This window comes from Gouania willdenowi, chromosome 13, assembly GCF_900634775.1.
Source record: "Gouania willdenowi chromosome 13, fGouWil2.1, whole genome shotgun sequence".
Lineage (NCBI taxonomy): Eukaryota > Metazoa > Chordata > Actinopteri > Blenniiformes > Gobiesocidae > Gouania > Gouania willdenowi.
Window position 1 is genome coordinate 22,033,059 of NC_041056.1, and position 23,217 is coordinate 22,056,275.

A 23,217-nucleotide genomic window follows, 5' to 3' on the forward strand; every position below is an offset into this window, starting at 1 on the left:
CTATAGTGTCAGTTTACTTAGGCAGTTAATAAGGTCTTAGCTGGACTGCTGATGGCTTACAAACACAGGGGGGGGGGGGGGGTGCATTTGCTCATTAGTGCCAACAATTCTATGTGAACATATTTCTGAGGTGGTAAAACCACGTGTGTACGACACTTTGTCTCCCTGCATCCCTTGTTAAAAGCAGTGAACTAGTCATCAGGTGCTTGTTAAAAGCAGCAGCACAGTCAGAGGTAATGAGGAAGATGAGGATGATGATGACGAGGAGGAGGAGGAGGAGAAGGAGGAGTACAGCAGAAGGCTGAAGGCACCGTGTGGGTAAGTGGCGGCACTTAGTGGTGAATGTGTGCAGCTTAGAGTGTGTGCATCAGACTGGTGCTGCATGTTGACCAGTTAGAGCTCATTAGTGGTACAGTATGTGGTGGTGACTGGACATTCAGGCACATGGCTGGAAACACAGCTGAGAGCCACTGATGCTTGGTTATTAAGAGGCCTGTTGATAAACACATGGATGCACTTGTGTGGCTAAATGGCTGCCAAGTGATGTAATGGAAACTGTGAAAGTACTGGCATTTCCTGTCTCAACGCTGGAGAAAGAAATCAGCAACAACTACAATGCAAGGCATACATTTTAAATCTGTGGTGGCCCTGAAGTGCAAAGCACGTGTGCAGAAGAGAGAGGAAACACAAAAGAAAAAACACATAAGACAAAACACAAATGCAAAAAAGAAAAGAAAACACAAAAGGTGAAACACAAACCCATAAAAGAAAACACAAATGCGGAAAAAAACAAACACAAAACACAAAAGTGTTTGCGTTTTCTTTTTTGTGTTTTGTCTTTTGTGTTTGCGTTTTCTTTTTTTTGTGTGTGTTTTTTCTGTTTTGTGTTCAAGTTTTGTTTTTAATTTGTGTGCGTTTTCTTTTTTGGGTTTGTGTTTTGTCTCTTTTACATCCGTGCTTAGCACTTCAGGGCCACCGTACAAATCAGATATTTCTGTGATTTCACATAATTGCCTTGGGTGACATCAGACCAGGGTTGGGATCAATTATAATTGTGTAATTGATAATTAATTACAATTATTATATAATAATATCAGTGGGCAGATAATATTGCCCATCCCTATTATATGTGTATATATACATATATATGCATATACTGTGTATATATACTTACTGTATATTTGTATGTGTAAGTGAAAAAATCTATTGCTGCTGTAATAACTGAATTGTAATTTAGTTCAGATAATTGACTTTGTAATTGTAATTGACATGGACATTTTATAAAAACTGTCAATTACAATGTAATAGAACACAAACCTGATACAGTTCTATGGCTTACACATACTGTATGTTAACAATCAACAAAATGTGTTTCAAATCAAGTTTACCTGTCAGTTCTCTTGAGAATCATTTTCCCATTTAAAAATAACTTAAACCTATAGGTATAGTGACAGAAAAAAAGGCTCAGACGCCCACACCAAAAATATTAATACCAATATTTTTCATTGATTAGGAAGCCTAACAAGATAACGAATAGATGAAAAACAAATTGGATGACAGATGAAAAAAAAATGTGTATTTTACAGCTGATTTAACACAAGGTCACGTTTTATGTGGCTATTTATGAAGCTCAGTAATTGTGATCATTTGAATTTGAACTTTAGTCATTTAAAACGTAATCGTAATTGAATTTCAGGGGAAAATGATATTTGTAGTTTTAATTGTAATTGGAAAAAATGCTGGTCACCGTAATCATAATTGAGTTGTAACTGAACATGGGTAACTGAAGACGTAATTGTAATTAAAAATTGTAATTGACCCCAACCCTGCATCGTAACATCAGGCTTAATCTGTTGACATTGACACAAAATCAATTTTTTTTTCCTTTGAGTTGAATAAAAGTTTCACAACCAGGCACCTCATGTTGAAAATGAACCAAAAATATCATCTTTTTCAAGTTTTGTTCATTTCTTACAAAATAACGCACATCCTGGACATCAATGTAGACTCGTTCATTCTGGAGACGTTCAGCTCCTCAAACACTCCGCTCTCTATCATCTCCTTTTGCCACTGGATGGGGACAGCACCTGTGCTGAACTCCTGGAAGAACGTTTCATCCTTGTCGTTGAACACAACATCATTGACCACAGAGGAGCTCCTGAAGTCGCCTGCATCTTTGGCGTAGACAACATTTTCCTTTGGCACCCAGGGGGGCTCCACCAGCCCCGCCTCCAGACGATGGAGGTTAATGTTCTGGAAAAACATGTGGCTTCGGGGGTCCTCGTTGCTTAAAGGGAAGACAAATGACGACACTAGTTAGAGGGAAAATTTAGAAAACTAATGTGTGAGATAGGATTTCTTATAAAACAGACAATATGCATTATAGTAAACAAAATGATCAGCCATTAGATTAACAGCCATTGAACTTCATCTTTTACATCCACAACATTGTCATTTGCTGTTTGATGATTCATCATTTTAAGAGATATACACATGGACAAAATTGTTGGTATTATTCCGTTAAAGAAAGAAAAACTCTCAATGTTCACTGAAATAACTTGAAACCGACAAAAGTAATAATATATATTTTTAAAAAAAATACTAAAAATAACAAATTAAAATCAGACAGTGCTTTTAAATTGTGGTAAGCAGAACTTAGTAACTTTTTCACCTTAATAAATCCTTATCATAGTCCCTGTGAGGGTAATACAAGAGTATATGGGGTGATTGGGGGGTCTTTCATCCCCCCTGCTGTCTCTGGCCAGAAAACAGCACTTGCAACTTTCCCTGCCTCCAACCCGGTGGTAAAACGTACTGCTTTACGGCAGCCCAACGCAAACTAATGCTAGATTATGACCAGCCCCGTGGCTGCACACGGTTTTCAACAAATTCACTTTTCTCAAACTTATATCATGGCGGAGCCAGCAAAAAAAAGGCAGAGAACACCTTTGTCCGAGGAATGGAGCAACTCCATGCAGTGACAGCTCAGCAGCAACACACAGCAATCACACACACTGTCGCAAACCAGCGCTCCATCAGGCAGCACACACACAAATATCCATCTATCTATCCATCCATCCATCCATCCATTTTCAGAGCACACAAACAAACACATCACACACATGTCCACGCTCCCTTCCGTATTACTCTCACATCATTAATTTATTTTACTTGTCTCTCTTCCTCCTACTGTTCACATGGTCACATGGGACTATATGTGTGAAAACGTATGAGGATTTTTCAGTGGTAAATTGCAACTGTCTTGGGAGAGCAAAGGTGCATGTAGCTGTGAGGTGGGGCGGGTGGCGGCGGGTGCGGAGTGTTAACGACAGTGACATCACCAAAAGGGACCTTTAGGGGGACCGCCAAGCGCAAGTTACTTAGTTCTGTTTTAACACAATTACTTGAAAAAAACAGCCTGGACAAAAATAATGGTATTTCTGAAAAAGATTGAAAATGATTTGACCACAGAGACATGTTTCAAAAGCAATATCTGATTTTCATTAGTCGTTTTTCAGTAAATTTTCATGTATTATTACTTTAGTCAGTTTCACGTTATTTCAGTGACCATTGTGTGTTTTTTCTTTTTTAACTGAGGGGTATCAACAATTTTGTCCGTGTGGGTATACTCTTATTTCACCTGTCAACCATCAAAAAGTTATGGCTATTTATTAAAATACAATACGGTTTGGTGTGAAGATATGGATAGCAGATGTCTACTTTTTTTTTTTTTTTTTACAGTAGATTTAAAAATGCAAAAGGAAAAAACAAAAGTTTATCATTTATCATCTATTTTATGCTTTTCCCCATAGAAGTTATAGTCAGGTGTATTGTCTAAAAATGTTACATTTTAAACCTGCCTTAAACTCAGAGAGAAAAGTTACTTAAGACTGTGCACGACAACAAGACACAAGGTATTATCGCGTCATCAAACCGGAAGTCGCCATATTGGAGGTACTCAGCAGATCAACAAAGTAGATCCCGAATGTTGAACGAAAGGAATTGGTGAATTATTGCCATGTTTTTGGCTGTAAAAATCAATCAGACCGTGAAAAACATTTGGAGTTTTATAGACTGCCAAAAGTTATAACGAATCAGGGAGAACAATGTCAAACGTTATCAGAGGAAAGGAGGCGCTTGTGGTTAGTGAAGCTAAACCAGGATCTACGAGGCAAAAATCTGGACAACATCCAAATTTGTTTGGCCCGTTTCTTGTCAGGGAAGTGAATTATTGATAGTAGCAGCTCCTAACTCATTTTCTAGTGTGATGATAATAATATAATTCACATCAAGCTACTGCATGTGGCAATATTGACCTATTTATAATCACATTTAATAGCCTGCTACAGTAGCAACACAGTGCTTAAAATGTAGAGCTAAATGTGCTGTATTTCTCATTGTATTCCAGATTGGGTTAGGGTTAACACTAGGTGGTTGATGATATCAGGAAATGCAATAGATGGAAGACTGATTGATCCAAGATGAAGGAGCCAACTCGTATGAATCTGCACCACCAATAAACCATAACTTTTCCAAGTCCTTCCCTGTATGCTTTTTGCATCAATAACGCATTTTGAGGAGCTTTTCTGGGGTTTCTGACGTTTATCCATCACAGTGTTTACCTTCAAGTGCCTCCAATATGGCATATCCGGGTTACTGTCCAGAACGTGACGTAGATGGAAACTCTCCATTGGCAACAGTGCAGCTAATGAAGAATACTTTAAGTAAAATGTTGAACTTTTTGATTTTTTTTTTACCGGCTTCCCTTGTTATGAAGCCAATAGACACACGTGTTTTTTATGTTGACATTAACTGACCTATGAGAATGGCTCTCGCTCTTACCCGCAGCCCAGACGTAGGGCGATCCTCTTCTTGAGAAACCGGGTGATCAAATCTTTGGACAGAGCGTCAAAGCTTCCGTGCAGAAACTTGCACTCGTCCTCCAGAGTGCGACGAGTCACCTCATCATTCTGCACCTTTTCCCTGAAGTCTTTGAAGGGCAAACGCGCGGCCACCATCTCGTAGATGCTGCAGCCCAGAGCCCACCAGTCCACCGACATGCGGTATGACTCCTGCTTCAGAATCTCAGGGGCCATGTAGCCAGTCGTACCAGCCTGGAGCATGGACAGGGAGCAGAAGGATGAGTGAAGAAAGAAGTAATGAAATATAGTCATATATTACAGTTAAAAGGCAAATTTCTATCTAGAAAATCTGAAAGTCATTATTAGACAAATACTAGAGTGTAATGTGTGTAAAAGGACTTTTTTTTCCTTTAAATGTGTCTTTCATTTCCAAATTCTTTATAAAAACTAAATACATATACCTATATGTGTAAATATACACAAATATTGGGGATGGGCATTATTATCTGCCCATTTATATTAGCTAAAAAATCTAATATAGGTCGACCTTAAATGGTTTTTCCATTGATTTTGAAAATCCAATATACGCTGTTGTTTGAGACATGTCTGCATTTATGTTTGTTTTTATTGATTTTGTTTGATTAGTAGTTGTTGAAATGTCTGTTTTATTGGTCCAATGTGATTATTATTTTCATTGTATAAATTAGGAAGAACACATGAAAGCTAATGGGGATTCTAATAAACAAATATGGCACTTTTTCATAACTAAACTGAAATGAGCATTATTTATTTTTGCCCAGATGATGTTTTGTGAAATATATCATGTGAGACAAGACATTAAAAGTAGGCTGAACCTGTTATTTCCATTTTCCTTGCATATACTATATATATAATGTGACCAATATTGGTGTATGGGATATTGCCAATAAGCTAATCTAAAATACTAATATCTACATATTAAACATGTAATTTCAGCAAATGTCTTAACCATCTTAATCACTGACTGCACACACTAAGCACCAACTCGCACCTAAATATAGACAGTTCACTAACTAAACTTATTCTAGAAAGAAGATTATTGCTGATTAGCCCCTTGCTAACTCTTGTTTCCGCTTTTGCACAGGAAGTGGTGCACAGAACACTTTTACAGTAGAACCGCAATTAATAAGGAGAAAACTAGTGTATATGTTAAAAGGAGCTGATGAGATTCTAATCAAAATTTAAAAAAAAAAAAAGAAACTTGTGCCTTTGTGAAAGAGAACGTCACAAAGCTACAGAGATGCTCCTGCAGCTGATAAAAAGACTTCTGTGCAGTCTGTGCACAATAGTCTTCTCGTCTTGGACTGACAGGTGAAAACCATATCTGTTATTAGATGAGCAAAGATTAGCCATGCTATGCCTAAGGACTCAGGCTGGGCTGAGGTCAGACACCTTTTAATGAGATTCATTTGGATAACACAAAGTTATGGGCTCTTCTGCTGCCCAGTCAAGGTCGGACTAAGAGCCACCGTATCTATTCCTGGTAAGCTACTTGTGAGGGTTGGACCACCTTTTTTCACATGAAGGCATCAAAGAGAGAAAGCATGGGAAGGGCTTTGTGAATCATTGCTTAGGTAGAAATGGTGGAGCTACCCATATCATCATACCCATACTAATCCAGATAGTTCCTGACTGTGAGGGTAACTGATGAACAACTAAAGGATTCATTATTTAAAATGTACTGCGAATATTCAAAGGCACCAATTTCTGCATCATCATCTCTCAACAAGAGTCCGCGATACAAGCGAAATTAATTTAGGTTTAGTTTTGTTTCGCTGTAGCTTTGCTTGCAATTGTTCTTAAAAAAGAAGCCAACAACATTGTTAACTTTCTACAACTTTTGTGTTATTACCTGCGCCTCGTTTATTTGTTTGCTAGCAGGATTACGTTAAAAAAATTTTGACCAAAGATAGACCTTACGCCATGAAAGATTCCATTAAATTCTGGAAGGGATCTGAATCAAATACACTGATCATTTTAGATCATTTTGAAAAACAAAAAAATCCATATTTCTCATCATTGACAGAATTCCAAAAATTCACATTTCGGTTTGTAAGAGATATGAAATTTGATATTTTGCATGAAATTTGACATTTTGCATGAAATTTGACTCATCGCAATTTTTCAAAAAATGGGTGTGCCCATACATTTGTACCTACAGTATCATTATTAATGGGGATTGAAATGTAATACAAGACTTTAAAGTGTGAACAATCATAGTACCATGATCAGGGTCAATGACCCAGATAACTGCCAATAGCTGACTAAGAGGATATTTGGCACTTGGCGGAGGTTCGTGTTCTCTTGTTAAAATATCCGATTTAAATAAAAGTATGCAGAGTGGAGGTTAAGTTAGACAGAAAGTTTTAATGTCTTATAATGTCTTATATTATAGGCGACAAAATTCCTACTTCTGCTTCTAGCATTTCATGGCAAAAGCCCTGTATTTAAGCTAAACACTTAAAAGATATCGCCAAATCCTGATTACTGTTAAAACTAGAGGAACTAAACTTTTTTTTTTCCTAAAGCCTAATCACAAATCCAACTGGAGTTATCATAGAAAGAAACTGTTTTTTTTATTATTATTATTGATTTGCTAATCAATAAATGGATGGATGGATAGATAAACTCATATGACTGTTTTAATAGGATGCTTTGTTTCAGATGGATTTGAAATAATAACATCATCCACGTTAAGAAGACCTGACATGTCAAAACTTTGGATAGCCTCTGTATTTGCTGGATGATGGATGATGAAATGAACTTCCTTTTATAGCATGTTCAAGCAGAAATAAAATGTAATATCATAAGCAAAGTAAGCTCTGTTGATGCAATATTCGTCCACCTTTGAGGACAACATCAAGGACAAATCACCTTACCCACCTTCTGGCAGACCATCTTGCCCTTCGGCAGCTCCACAGCCAGTCCCAGATCTGAAAGTCGACAATGTCCCCTTCCATCCAGGAGCACGTTCTCCGGCTTCATATCCCGGTACACAATGTCTATTGAGTGCAGGTGAAGGATGCCAGTGATTATCTGGGCTGTGTAGAAAACAACACGCTCCATGCTTAGGCCCCTTTTTCCGAGGTGGTAAATGTGAAACTTAAGGTCTCCTCCAGTCATCAGGTCCATGACAAGGCACAGGTGGGTTTTGTTGTCGTAAGCATAAGCCAGGTTGACAATGAACAGGCTGTTGACCTTTTCCAGGACGTGCTTCTCCACCAGGGCCAACCTCTCACCCCTTTTCTTCTTCAGACGCCTCTTATCCAGCTTCTTGCAGGCATACATCTGGCCTGTAAATTTCACCTGTACGGCACATACCTGCCAATTAGAGCATGATGAACACTCCAGTTATTGCTTGATATTTTTTCAGCAAAATAACAGTTGAGGCATCTTAAAGTTGCATCTGTCTGCATATCAAATGGTCCTAGGTGCAAACCCTGCAAACCCTGGGCTAAACTTTCATGTCAACAAATCTACACACAAGTGCAAATCAACTTTGGGTCATTAGCAACTTCATCATGCTTTTATCCAGATGTAGAACTTTTTTTTTTACCAACCTCACCAAAGCCGCCTTTCCCCAAAGTCCTGAATTCATAGAAGTACTTGTCGCTGATCCTTTGGTTCTCGTACTCCTTCCACTGCAGAAACCTGTCAAAGAAAGGGCTGCTCAGGTATTCTGTGAAAGGTTTCCCTTTCAGAAACTCCCTTGTGGCATCTCTTATCTGCTCCAGCTTCACCTCATCGAAGTCGTCTGATAACTGTAGGCATGTTTCAGCAGCCTTTCCTGTAAGGAAGAAGAGGAAGCTGGTCGAGTCGGGTTGACAGAACTTGTTAAGGATCCTCTGTTTGACCTGCTCTTTGGATGCATCTTCAACAAAGTTCCAGGTGCTCACTTCCTCCAGGAACTCAACAGCAGTGAAATATTGGATGTTAGTGTTTATGAGAAACTGGTGAAAAAGCTTTCTCCCAATGGGTTGTTCCTCACACAATGACTCAAACTCCTTTCCCACTGATGTCCGCAGGGCAGAGGTCCTTGCTGGTCTTGGCAGTGCCAAGGAGATTTTCTGTTTTCTTAGCTCTTTACGATCTATTTGTTGAGCCCTCAGGTAGGCTGTGTTGGCTACCAGGTTGTCTAGTCCCACCAGTTCAGTGGTAACCTGTGACATGCCAGCAGGCAGCTTCAGGCTAGGCTACTAGGCACATCTGAGCATGTCCACCACCTTCATCGTGGACCTCCTCCCCTGCATATGCCACACCTACTAGAGCTTGAAAGCCACGCCCAGGGATTTGTTAGGAGATAAGTGCCTTTGCACATTTATTTATTAGCAGACAGCACAGAGCGAAAAGCAACTTAGCTAGTTTGAAGTTAAGAAGCTTTGGGCTGGTCTATTTTTAGGAGATCCAAAGTGTCTGTGGCCAATAGCTGGACATGATGTCAGGAACTAACCCATACCCATACCGTCATTTCAAAAGGGAAATTAGACAACTATATTATTTGGTTGGGAAGTGTCACAACAGATTTGTATTACATGACACAGACTTGATGGTTACATTTTGCACTTTTTGTTAGTGTGCATCTTTACCTTTAATCTGCTTTTTTGATTAGTCATGATTTGAATTTTTTTTTTTTTTTACACAAATGTATTAAAATAAACAAATAGATTTTAAAATTATTTAAATAATTCAAAATGATGTGTTACGTTTAGTTATCAAAATAAAACAAAATTACACTGATTACTTGCCTTTTTTTTGGCTCACAGGTTTCACGCAAACCACATTTTCTGACATATTGCTCATGTACATTATGAAGTTTTGGTCATTTGTGGAAAATAATGGGTCTTGTAATTTTTATGAATTCTTTAATAGTAATGCAGTTGTAAGAAAATTAATGTTTAACAAAATAATCAAACAGATAGAGGTAAACAACAAAGTAGGGTAATAGACTTAATAGCAAAAACCAATGATTAAAAAACAAAAAACATATTCCTCACATTATTGACGTTTTTAATAAAGTATTTTTTTAAAATCTGGACACACACCTGCTGCTGTGTGTACATAGCTGACATATTGTTTTTACACATCTCTTACCACAGTTTATCATCATTTCATGCCAATTTAACTTTGTTGTCTATTCATATTTTTGGTTCATTCTTTATTTCTGATTCAATGTTATATTTTATTTTTTATCAATTTTGGCTGAACTGGAACTTGGGTAAAAAAATGTAATTGCTATACCTCTTGGTAGGGTAGTGGTTTAAATATCACATCTGTCTCACAGCAAGAAGGTCCTGGATTCAAGCCCCAAGGTGGACACTTGGGTCCTTTCTGTGTGGAGTTTACTTGTTCTCCCTGTGCTTGCATTCCCGTGCTTACATAGGTTTTCTACAGGAAAAGGAGGAAGTGGGTGTAGTATTTTGCACAAGATTCTAAGTGAAATCCACCAAATTAATGTAATAAACTTAAGATAATAAGTTTATTATTTGTAAAGTCTTTTACTAGGCACCAGCAGACCTACTTTTGCACTTCAGCTCCACATTACATTTTGTTCCCCGTCCATATCCAATGAAGCAAGTTCATTTTGTGTTCTTTTTTTAAATATATACGTTCAGGTTTCGTTTATTCAGACACCTTCCTCTGAGGAAGACTGGCAGTTGACAGTCGAAACATGTCAGGAGATAAAAACTTCCTGAAAAACCTTGTCTGAATAAACAAAGCCTTAACATACATATGTAGTGCAGTCTAATAATTTATGTTCTTTTCATTTCTGCTACATTTTGAAGCTTGTCATTATTACTGTCTGTGTTGTTTATTGTTAATGATCAATGAATAAAGGTCTTTAAGGAGATTGGCAGGACATTGAAAATGCCCTCCTGTTTGTCGCGCCCCACCTGTCATACCTCAATTCCCCACCAGGAGGGTGAGACACACATTTTGAGAAGCACTGCCTTAAAGTGACTTTGACTAATGGTGATAAGGACACCTTCAACAGGAGAGCTAATCTCTGAGCTAGAACTAAGGCTGTCAGTAGAATGACGGCTATGGCTGCCTGCCAACTTGTTCACTTAGGCACCAGAGTGAAGATGACAGTAAGGTGACCACAGATGGAGGTTTCAGGGTTCATTGACTCAGCATGTCTGAATACATTGAGCATAGGCCTGGGTAATACATCTAGATTTCTATTTTAAATTACAATATCGCCTATAACGATATATTTATATTTTATAGCTAATTCTGTATTAAATACTGGTTTTAGGAATCACTGCTTTTACTACTTCTCAGAACATGTTAAGCACAGTTAGATGGATTACAGAGTCTGTCCTAACCTAGACCTTCACCTAAAAAAGCCCCACTACAGAACTCACTCACACGTGCTGTCCATTACAGGAGAAAACGCCAGAAGTGGTACATATTGTGCAGCTGCTTGTTAATAAATGTGCCTGTGTGGCATTCTGCATCAGCAAATTTAACCCAGAGTGAACCTTTTTGAGTTCAAAACATCAAGATTTATATTGTATATCATAATTTTGAGAAAAAATATTGAGACATTAGTTTTGGTCCATATTGCCCAGCCCTAATTGAGCAGAAGACTCAGAAGACAATCAGGATTTTTTGAGTCAATTACCGATCACTGAATTAAAAAAAAATGACCACCGGAATTCAAGTTTTTTTTTTTTTTTTTAGGTACCAACCAAAGTCCTTCATTACTACCTAATAGACTCATTGTGCACAAATGCGAGTGAAATAAGGCCATGTCACATAAAGCAAAAAACTCTTTGGTGTAAATAAGAGATAAAACAACGCAATGGGAGCATCTACAGAAAGTTTCATCACGACTATGACGCCATTGATCGGATCGGAGAATTAAAACATTACAGCCGATCACATTAATTGCATAAGATGCAAAATATCAGCCGAACAGATCAGTGTAAAGCCTATGTGCAACACTCAGACAACATTTGATCGTAAATGCACATGATTTTATTTAAAAACAAAAATACATCACTTCAATTCACATTTCTTTATTTTCAAAAAAAACAATCACACTTTGACAGTTTTGTCAAACACCATAGACAAATAAAGCTAATATGAAGTTGCAGCAGGTGTCACCCGTCCATCATGATTCATCATAATCCATCCACTACACCAACACACTTTGTGCTGCTTCATTTTATGTCCGTCGTCCTCCGTTTGACACCAGGAAACATGCAACCATAAATGGGAGGACGGCATTCGGGGTGAGGACGAGGCAGAATTTATTTGTCAAGTCTATCACCAATAATGTGTTTGCGCGCGCACATAATTAGCCCCACAGGTGGTGAAGCCTATTTGCCAATTCTCTGAACAACCCAGTCCTGCTGACACAGAGGGCAGCGATTGTTCTGCTTCACCCACAGGGACATGCAGCAGTTGTGGAAGGAGTGGTTACATTCTCCCCAAACAACTGGAAGACAAAGAGACAAAGATTGCAGTCAGTCCAGTCAATTCCAAAATCAAACATATCAAGTACAATCTTAAAAGAGAAAATTATATATAAATATATTAGTTATGCCACTAATGACAGTTTATTTTTATTTACATTTTAAATGTAACTCCAGGTACAAAACATAAACCACTTTTACCATGACACATGTAAACAATATTATTACATGAACTTGAAAAAATTAACTTCAACAAAGTGGGATGTTTTTTTGTGGGTTTTTCTACATTAAAAAAAGTTATTTAGCCTAGCGATGCGGACAGAGAGAGCTCTGTTCTAATATCCTGTGTGGGCTCTCACCTTAACATCACAATCAGACTAATTTGTTAGAAGCTCATTAAGTAAACTGTTCAAAAACATTGTGAACTATCTAAAGATTACATGGCTGCGAATCTGTTTCAGAAAGGAGATCTTGCTAATTCATGCGTAATCGCGATATGGCGAGTAGGGATAGACCGATATGGATATTTTAGGGCCGATACCAATTTATTTATTTTTTTTTTCCATCAGCCTTAGCCGATGACTGATACGGACTGCCGATTTACTTGAGCCGATACGACTTGTGCTCCCGCAATTTACATCATAAAACTTACACAATGACGATAACAAACGGTACAAGTCTCAATTTTTAAAACATTTGAAATTAACAAAGGTGAGTTACAACGACAACAAGTAAAAAAAACATTTCTGCTCTCTGTAAATAATGCAGATCGGCGAACGCAGCAGCCCGCATCGGCCGATGCGATACACTTGAAATACGCAAAAAATTGGCCGATAATATTGGCCGGCCGATGTATCGGTCTATCACTAATAGAGAGTTGTAGTCAATACAAAGCGACGCACAAAACCATACAAGCAGGTCATTGTGTCCTTGGTTAGGGGCAGAAGGAAATCCACTCGGTCCAGCCGAAAAAAAAGTGCAAATTTTGTCAATAATGTCGTTTTAGCGGACAGGCTTTATTCCCGAGTCCGAACATGGCTGACGGGAAGAAGCACCCATAAATAGGAAGGAGCAGCCCCTAAGAATGAGGTGAACATACGGCTGTTGGTGATCATATAAAAGCCGACGTGAATTTCAACAAAAGTTAATAACAAAACGGGGAAATAAATCTGTGACTTTAAAGCTTTGATCACCACTTAGAGGAAGAAAGAAACCTTTGCAGAACTATCAATATTATTATTTCGTGCTGCAAAATATTTTTATTATGGTTCATTACATTGTATTCTGTTAAGTCACAACAATAACAATATGTCATCAGCTTTTCAAGTAGACTTGTAAAGGATGAGAATTGGGATATTTATTTATACAGCAATTTAGATCACAATGAATTAAATCATTATTGGAAATCAAAATGATCATTTTGATGTGGTCCACGTATTATCTAACAGAGTTCACATTTAATGACTATATTATACTGTTTTACTGTGACAGCATCACAATTATAAGATTGTAAATTAATTTAGCAGAAACTTTAATCCAAAGCGACGTATAACAGGAGCAGTGAGGGTAAAGGGAACACCCACAGTGACGGACCAGGATGGATTCGAACCGATGACCCTCCGATTACAAGCCCTGAATTCTCAACCAATACAAACATATATCAGTGCTGTTGATAAATCGCTGACAGGGTCTTACCTACACAGTCCTCTTGTTTATTCTCTGCCTGACATCGGAGACAAGCGTCTGCAAACCAAACCGAACACATTAAAGCCTGACTCAGTGAGAACCTCAGCTGTTAACAGTGATAGTAGCCACATTAGCCTGATTAGCTTCAGACAAGCTTGCATCTACGAACTCACCCATGACTTGGACCCGGCAGATGGCACAGGTGTCACACTCCACGTCCCAGCTCCACATGGCCACTGCGTTCCACTTCTTCAGAGAGAACATTTTGTCTCCGCCCGACTTTGTACCCGACGACGTGTTGTGAGAGAGGACTAAACCCGGCTCGTCGCCGTCATCCATCTCTGCTGCACCGGGAGCTGAGGCGGTACCGTTAGCTAGCTAGCTAGCTAGCTAGCTAGTTGAGAAGGTAATGGCTGCAGCCTGCGGGAAGGCGGGGCTGGATCTAAGTTCCGGTCAATAGGTGGCGGCAATGCTCCTTGGATCGGATAGCAAACTGGCATAAAACATAAAAGAAGAAGAAGAAGTAGGTTCCGGTTAAGAAGATGAGAGAGAGGGGAGTTCTATGAAGGAGGGTTAACGAACTCTGAGTCAACATAGGGAAGTTCTGGGTATCTGATTCCATTACAGCTGGTATGAAGTGGGTCAATCTACCCCGAGTATGTAAACCTTGGGTTACTGACGTGCACGCGCGACAAAAAGCCATCATCAATGGATCAGGGATTTACTCGAGCTGCCATGGCAACCACCCCGAAGAGAGTGATTTATTCACCCTAATGGGTGAAATAAGAGGAATATGAGCCTGTTCTAAAGGTGTGTTCAGTCTTCTGTGACTATAGTGGCTTAAATCACCCGTAATTAGTCACTTTTTGGTCACTTCATCACTTTATTGCTTCAGTGACGTGACGAGCGGTGAATAATATGAATAAAATGTGTCTGAGGAGACGTGACAGCAGCATAGGATGGCTGCATAGAGAGCCCTCCTGTTACACTGGATATAAAGACAGTAAATGCCGCTTGATATTGCATCATTTATATTTATTTTTAATGTAATTTTGTCGCCAGCGCCATCTCAACGTCCTAAAAAATGTCATAAAGAAACCCCTTAAGCGGGACACGAACCCGTGACCCACCACTTTCAAGAGCAGCATCACAAGTCACTGTGCCATCATACCTTCAAAGATAGACAATCTACAGATTTAACTGTATATAATAATAATAATATAAAACAATAATCGGGCCTTAAAAGTGGATTTATTTAAATTGTCATCTTCTCCTTTACATTCTCCACAGGTTTGTATTCAGAGAACTTTACAACAGACGTCAGTAGATGTTTTAATGCAGATCAACCTCTCAGTGTGTTTCACTTAATGATCTGCATCCACAATATTATAAAGAAAACTACCGTTTGCACACAAAAACAAAACGTAGAGCAAACACAACATTAGTAATGATGTGAGCACGTCTGTGGTGTGTGATGTTACTAATGTGTTTCAGAGAAGAGTGTTAAGCTTCATTAAAGTGTTAAGAAACGGTGTTCAGGTGGGCGGAGCCAGGTAGAAATCCAGGGTTTCTTTTATAAAACCTGCCAGCGACCAGGTTTAGTTCACGGACAATGTTGCCATGGTAACATACTCAGAGTGAGATACTCAGAGTTTCCCTCATTTGAGCCCGAACATACTCAGAGTTTGAACATAACCCGCTCTATGGAATACCCCTCAAGTCTATAATTTCCGTGAGTGTTAAATATTAAAGCCTTGTTCAGATGTAATGAGGAGTGAAATCAGTTTTATTGCAGAGAATTGTTGTTGCATCTCGGCATCAACAAATATAATAACATAAGCAGGTGCTAAGGGAAAAGGATCATTGACATGGTTTATATGTACAGTATCAACTCTGTTGTATCGAATGAAAAGAATGTAAACAGTTGGTTATCATATGGATTACAGTATGCACTATACTTGGACCTTTGACTTCACTCAGGTCAGCAATTTAAGTCTGAAATCATTAATGTACAGATTTTAGGAGTGAAATTACAATAACATATCTGTCTTCATCTACTAACATGATATGGCACCCATAAGGAGGTGGTGGTGCCAGCTTTTGTTCACAGGCAGCCGATGGTCACACTCTACCACTTGGACCTTCCTGATATTCTGCAGAACGCAGACCATCTATTGTTGTGCCACGCAGCAATAGACCGTGGACCACATGTGGCCCCCGGGCCGCCAGTTGTCCGATCCTGGATTAAATATTAAAAGTGTCTCATACTTCACATAATTGAAAAGTAAATAGTAAATAAGTATTTTAATCATAAAACATTGTAAAGTGTCCTGTGAACACGTGCTTGTGCTGTTTAGTAGTTCAGTTGACACCATCTCCACGTTGGTGGCCTTCTCCATCACCACCCACCTCCACACACCATCATCCCTCATGCACACCTGACACTACTGATTCCACTGATGTCCACACTCCACATCTTGTTAATATTAAGTTGTAAATGACTGTTCTTAAAGCGTTTATGGTGCGTCTCCCACATTTGTCATGGCTGAAGAGCCAGGTTATGACGGAAGCTGCAGAGTTTTGTTCTTACAGTAGGTACTGTATTTGCCCTGGCCATGTGTGTCTGGAAGATGATTTGTCCCGTTCCCAAAAATGTTCATATCCAGGCATTGAATGAAAAAGGCACAACACCCTGTGCTATTTTTTAAAACATTGTTTTTACATGGATGTTAAATCCAGGTTCCAATCACTCTGATCAAAGGACACTCAAAGTTTGGTATTCCAACAGCAGTTATAAGTTTGTTTTTTAAATATAGTAGTCCCTGTTATACTACAATAAGCATTTTCCTGTATAAGATACATTTTAGTATCTTGAATCAACTAAACTACCAACTAAATAGGTATTCCTCATGGTTCTTAAGGGCTGAGTGGAAGTTCTCTGTGCTTTTAGTACCCCCATGACGTCCACTTGAAGATCAAAAGGAGTCATTGTAGGAATAGTGATATTATTCGCATAAACTGAGTTTAGAGGGGAGACAGTGAGTGTAATAATTACATTCATGTGTACATAATTTCCATGCCTCTGTCTCATAAAGAATCATACAGAATGTGGTACGTATATTGCTTATTTTAATATAAACTACATTGACTTTAGGTTATGAACAAGATGTGTAAATCATATATTCACAGTATAAACTATAACCTTTTGATAGAGTTTCACCTGAAAGATATTGGAAAAATCATATATATATATATATATATATATATATATATATTGGATTGCCTAATACAATCAGAAACTGTATGAAAATGACAGATAATGCAGTAGGCCTTTAAATGCTGTTGCCATTTCATAGTACAAAGATGCTAAATGACCCAAGTAGAGCGGCAGGCTTGCATGTCTTTTTTTTTTTTTGGTTGATCTAATTATACATTTTGCATTTAGTTTCATTGATGACACAGAAAATTACAAAGTCCTACAGTTCGCAGGTTTCGTAAATGCTGCAAGTTTTCATAGTCCAAGAAGCCCGAGATTCCCATTGTCCTGAACGATCCTGAACGAAGCACGATTATGGATCTGGATGTGGGTGGGGCTGGATGTTTGGATGTTGGACCTTCCCGCAGGTTTTTTTAAGTTATTGGTTTTTATTATTATTTATCTTTTTCCGGTGTTTAATTTGCTTTAAAAAGCTCTCCTTATCAAGGATATCCAATATTGCACCTTTATAAAATAATAATGTAAATAATCATAGATTGTAAAATAGAACAGTTTTATTCCATTAATATTATTATATTCGTTATTATTATGAACACGACAGATAACTACCCCTGCCTCACCCTGTATTTTATCATTTGAGCCTCATTCCAACCATTTACACTGCTATCCAACTATCACAGCGGGGGCCACAAACATGTGATTGTATCTAATCTGAGGGCCACATTATCAGTATTCATGTCAGTATTTAGAACAATGACCAATCAGAGCATCAACACACAGGTGTAAAAAGGGTTTTGTCTTTTTTTTTAGGTCTGTGGTTTTGATGTTTTATCAGTTTCATTTTTGCTTGTTTGTTTTCATAAAACATATAAAAGTGTGATGAGTTTGGATGGGTTTTTGTGCTCATTCTATTCTTTCGCTCTCGCCCAGGAACTTTCTCAATCAAGGTCAGAGTAACCCCACATCTGTTAGTGTGAAAAGAATTATGAGTTTTTAGCATTAAAATGAGATTAAAACGAACAAAGGTCAATTCTGTAAGAGGTGAAGGTGCTTCCTGCCGAGCCATTCCCACATTAATGAAAACATGTTTCAGGTTTCTTATCAAAAAGTATGCACTCTGCAAACAGTCAGACCATTGGCAAACATGTTTATTGTGAACAGGCACAGAAAATTACCATGTATGAAAAATAAACTGTGTATAAAAATAACAAACATCCTACTGAAACTATGTGAAGACATTCAGAGAACGTGAGATGGAACATTCGCTTTGAAACAGAACTCACTACAATCCCTTCACACTCATCACTTTGCTTTGCACACTATAGAACAGTTGATTGGCAGAAAGTGAAGATTAGATTACAAAAAAAAAAAAAAAAAAAATGGTTGAAGCGCTTCCACATTGTGCCTGTAGGCTGGCAGCTTTTACTGCTCTTCAAAGGTGAAAAATATTCCCTTTTTCATTCACTAACAGAACGATAGGACTTTGGCTCTAGGTGTCGTTCACTTAACAGGGAGACACAGAAAGGACCAGATTCTCTCACTGAGAGCAGGTTCATGTGAGCTGGGAGAAAGTAAACTGGAACCAATTATGGCTCATATCTACACACATACTGAGTTCATCAGTCCTTTAAAATGCAAACCTGTTGTAGTTCTTACTAGAAATCAGTTATTCAACGCTTGTGTTTTGGTTTGGATTTATTCCGTTACGTTGAGCTTGTGCGTGAACTCATGGTACATCAGGGAGACGTCACACGTAGCGTTCACATTAGTGGCACTGCAATAAACTTACAAAGGGAATTTTGTTGGAATTAAAGGTAAAACAAGATTAGCGAGGCACAGATATTAGACGCTGATCGTAAAGTTGCGTATGCTAAAATAAACAGCAACTTTCTGCGACATTTAGCAACAAATCACAATTACATAACGTATCTGAATTTTTTTTACGTTACCTTTGACCAGATTTACAGCAATACTTGTGAAATTTGTGATTTTTTTTTTTCCCATAAAAAAACGTCATATTAAACCTAAACGGTAAATATTACATTTAAATATAAATTTTGACTAAATGCTAAATGTTAAATCTAAATGGTAAATGTTAAATCTAAATGGTAAATGTTAAATCTAAATGTTAAATCTTGAATGGTGAATTTGCACAGTAGCTAAATATTTAGATTCACCAGTGACATTTAGATTTAGCATTTAAATTTAAATTCAACATTTAACATTAAGATTTATATTTAATATTTAGATATTACATTTAGCATTTAGATTCAATATCCATATTTCTTATTTAACATTTAGATTTAACATTGACCTTAAATTTTTACAAGAAAAAAATATCCCAATTATTGCTGTAAATCTGGTCAAAAGTAAAAAAATTCACATACATTTTGTAAACGTGGTTCATTGCTAAATGTTACAAAAAGTTGCTGTTTATTTTAGCATGTGCAGCTTTACAATCAGCGCCTCATAGACAGAAGGGCAATGTATCGTACCAGTAAAAACAACAAAAACATTTGAAACATTTCTAAAATTGTATATTGTACAAAACGTGACAATTAGATGCCAATGATTGATCTAAGTTGAAACATAATAATTAGTTTTTATTCTTTACCTTCAGCTAGAAACAGAGAAAACTACATTTTCTAAGTTGTCTTTTGTTCTCGTGTGTTTAAAACTAACAAAACATGTGGGCATGATTGTCCTCTACATCTCAATCCGATCAACAGATTATCAAAGCAATTTATGGTGAATACAGAACCAACCATATTCCTGCTTGTCCATAATGTGTTTTTAAAGCATCCCCTCACTGCTCTTTAAGACACAAGTTGCTCCGATTACATATTTCATCCTCGACCAATGACCGTTTTTCTGTTTGCTGACATTTCTCCATTATTACAACTATACAGCTGTGCAGCCTTTACACACTTTAATCTCTAAAAGACTGCATGAAAGAGTCAGTTTTGGAAAATAAAGGAAGAAAACACTATTAGAGTGCTTGGTAGGATTGTCTGGACAAATAAATGATTAATTGGGTGATTCTTACTTGCCGATTTTTGTTTTTCTTCTAAGTCTTGTACAATCAGGAACCACAGCACATACAATCAGTTTGCCTGAAGCCACTAGAAGTCAAAGATATGTTAGCTAAAGAGCACACAGCCAAACACTCACATATATATTTATCTTGTTTGTCCTCCTCCCCCCTCATTTCCCCCCCCCCAAGTCCAAGATCAAACCTATGAAAGAGTCTTTGGTCAGAAAATATCAAATCTACAGGCTAAAAATGTTCTTGTACAGAAAGGAAAAGAAAATGTACTGGAGATCATAGAACTGATCCAAACAGGGAGAGCCGATACCGAGTATCGAATTATTTTGATTTGGAGAACTCCAAATGTTTTTAAAGTGCTTTTGCATTATTCCCTCAGCATTTCATGTGAAAGGAAACATCTGTCAAAGTAAGGCAGATTGGTTTCATTTATACTGAAATCTACAATCAAAATATATATTTACATAGATGTTTTTTTCTGAAAGAAGGACACCGATGAAGTGTGCAGGAGCACAAAGAGAGCCTGACTCCCTCAGACAATGAGGGATGGATCATATTTAGGGGGTTTCTGGGTCCAATGCTGAACAAAAGAGAATTATTACAGCTGTTCATCAAAAAAAAAAAAAAAAAAATGAGTGAATAAATAAAATTAGCAGCCTATTCACACACCATCTTAGACACCTTTGTACACAGCTGTGAACGTTAAACTGGACTTAAATTAAGACATAGAAAAATAAATTCACAGAAAAGAAAATCTAGCAACATCCTGCTGAATGACAACAACAACAAACAAAAAAAGATGCCAAAAAAATTTGTTCAGTTCAAGGAGCCACTATGAGCTTGTTCTGATTCCCTTTCTCAGCCCATCACTGACTCAAGTCATCTGAAGGTAGAGTGTGTCGCACCAAGGAAACGCCTCCATGATGTGCATTTGGACCAGCTGCAGTCACACTCCAGGTTAGGTGGATTTACCAACGATGGGGTTGTCACTGAAACAGAAAAGGCAACAAGTTCTGTCTGTGAGCGCAGTGCTGATGGAGCACAATGTTGGGGAGTAAAAGGCTTCATTTGTCTGATTAGTTTAATAACCTTTAAAAACCACTGAGGAGTACGCTACTGTTCATTATCAGACCCAACCTTTCATTACAAATAACAAGCTAAATACACGTGATGATGTGTGGTAAAGTAGGCAGATACTCAGGGTGGAAGAAAAAACATCGACTTGGTGATATATCGCAATGTTTCACCGCACGATTATCATATCGGTCCAAAAAATGTCAGGACAACTTTTTTTAATGATGTTTTTTCATGAAAAAAAAAAAAAAAATGTATGCATTGTACGCCTGGTTACTAGGTGTCAGTAAACCACATCAGACTAACTCACTCACTCAGTGCATTTTTAGCTTGGAAGTTAATTGCACATTTTAGGCCGGGCTACCGGACTCAAAATGCCACTCACTTTCTTAGCAGATACACAAACACACACAATGACACAAAAAACAGAATATTGAAATAATGTTCACATGTTAAAACAAAGAACCAACACCAACAATTCTGTATTTCATGGATTGTAAATAAACACTTCTTTATTTCAAAAACACAGAATCTGGTGCTTTTATTTTTCTGTAAGACAACGATGTCTGATCATAATAACATTGCTCCACACTTTGAAAGCAAAAATTAACATTATTTAAGTATTAATCACATTTTAAATTTTTGGGCAGGGTGTGACTTTTTATGCCAAATGAGCATGTTCTCCCAGAGCATGCATGGTATTGCTGCATGTTTGAGATTCCTCCCTGAGTACAGAAACATGCATGAGTTTCTAAATTAGACACACAGTAGGAGTGAATGTGAGTGAGATTTATTGTGAATTCTACGGAAAACATTGGAGCCTAAGGCTGGCACTTACAGGCTGCCGTACTGTGCTGTGGGGTCGTTCCTGATGTGATGCTGTTGCTGCAGCTCCTCCATGATGTTTCGGAGCTGCTGGAGGGTCTGAAAGGTCTCTTTGGGCTCCTGGATGGTGAACTTGGAGTACTCTTCCTGCTCCCGCTGAGGACCCTGGTACACCACCATAGTGGCACATGCATCTATAAATAATACAAACATACAGGAAACTTTAAGATGTCAACTCTTGCACATTTGAAACCTTGAAAGTAAAGTCTCTTCAACAGCTTTTAAAATAAACCCAAAGTTTCAGATGATTAATGCCAACATTCGTGACTTTTGACTTTAAGTCATGATTCAAAGATCCCCTTTGGCATGGAAGTACCTTAGGACAATATAATACATTTTCCGTTAGACACAAGTGAGATCATGGTACCTAAATTACACACGTTTCTTAAAAATGGCCACCGACCATACATGAAAGGACCATACAGTACCTCTGCTTCTGTTATAGCTATAATGACACACTTGGTGTCAAAGTGCACATTTTTGGGGTCAAGGAATCCAATGAAATAGGTTTCAAGTCAAATCTATCAGATAATAAAGCAAACTAACTAGCTATTCAATGAGAATGTCATACAAACATCTAAGTGTTGGTATGTGTTGTCGAGGGAACTGATTTGCACAAGCTACTCCTGACTGGTTGAAATCTCATGCAAATTTAATCAACAAAATAAAATAAAAAAAATCAAAGCTTTTGATGGAAAAGATAAATAAAGTCTCTGATGACAACTTTTATGTGAAATGTGCATATTTACCCTTACTTTGTCATAGTAAGGGGAAAACTGTTGTTTTTTTAAAGCTATATTATTGGATTCTTTGACTCCCAAAATATACATTTTGACACCAACTTTGTCATTATAGCTATAATAGAAGCAAACATATGAGCTCTTGAGTGTTTCTGGCAAATTGGCGGCCATTATCGTAAAAACGCAAATCTATTTCCGATACAAAGCGTGATCTCAGGGTAAATGTATGTGTTTGACATGAAGGTAC

At 37.8% G+C, this 23,217-nt stretch overlaps 3 protein-coding genes across 5 annotated transcripts in view; all 3 read right to left on the reverse strand.

Moving 5' to 3' along the window:
* Nucleotides 1-1,971: 1,971 nt before the first annotated feature.
* LOC114474643 (rhodopsin kinase 2-like) lies at nucleotides 1,972-9,070 on the reverse strand. Its single transcript, XM_028465072.1, has 4 exons — nucleotides 8,462-9,070; nucleotides 7,785-8,222; nucleotides 4,843-5,114; nucleotides 1,972-2,287 (listed from the first exon to the last, which is right to left on the reverse strand). Exons 1-4 carry the CDS (start codon nucleotides 9,068-9,070, stop codon nucleotides 1,972-1,974), a joined length of 1,635 nt encoding a protein of 544 aa, XP_028320873.1.
* A 2,837-nt stretch (nucleotides 9,071-11,907) lies between these two features.
* On the reverse strand, nucleotides 11,908-14,461 carry rnf7 (ring finger protein 7). Its single transcript, XM_028464926.1, has 3 exons — nucleotides 14,182-14,461; nucleotides 14,018-14,065; nucleotides 11,908-12,345 (listed from the first exon to the last, which is right to left on the reverse strand). Exons 1-3 carry the CDS (start codon nucleotides 14,345-14,347, stop codon nucleotides 12,227-12,229), a joined length of 333 nt encoding a protein of 110 aa, XP_028320727.1. The 5' UTR covers nucleotides 14,348-14,461; the 3' UTR covers nucleotides 11,908-12,226.
* Nucleotides 14,462-19,571: 5,110 nt separating this feature from the next.
* Nucleotides 19,572-23,217, reverse strand: part of rasa2 (RAS p21 protein activator 2) — a 33,765-nt gene continuing 30,119 nt past the window's right edge. For all 3 annotated transcript variants that reach the window (XM_028464572.1, XM_028464573.1, XM_028464571.1), the window contains 2 exons: nucleotides 22,184-22,364; nucleotides 19,572-21,260 (listed from right to left, as the gene is read on the reverse strand). In XM_028464572.1, coding sequence (XP_028320373.1) covers nucleotides 21,230-21,260; nucleotides 22,184-22,364 — 212 coding nt within the window. In that variant the 3' untranslated portion in view covers nucleotides 19,572-21,229. The remainder of the gene's footprint in view (nucleotides 21,261-22,183; nucleotides 22,365-23,217) is intronic.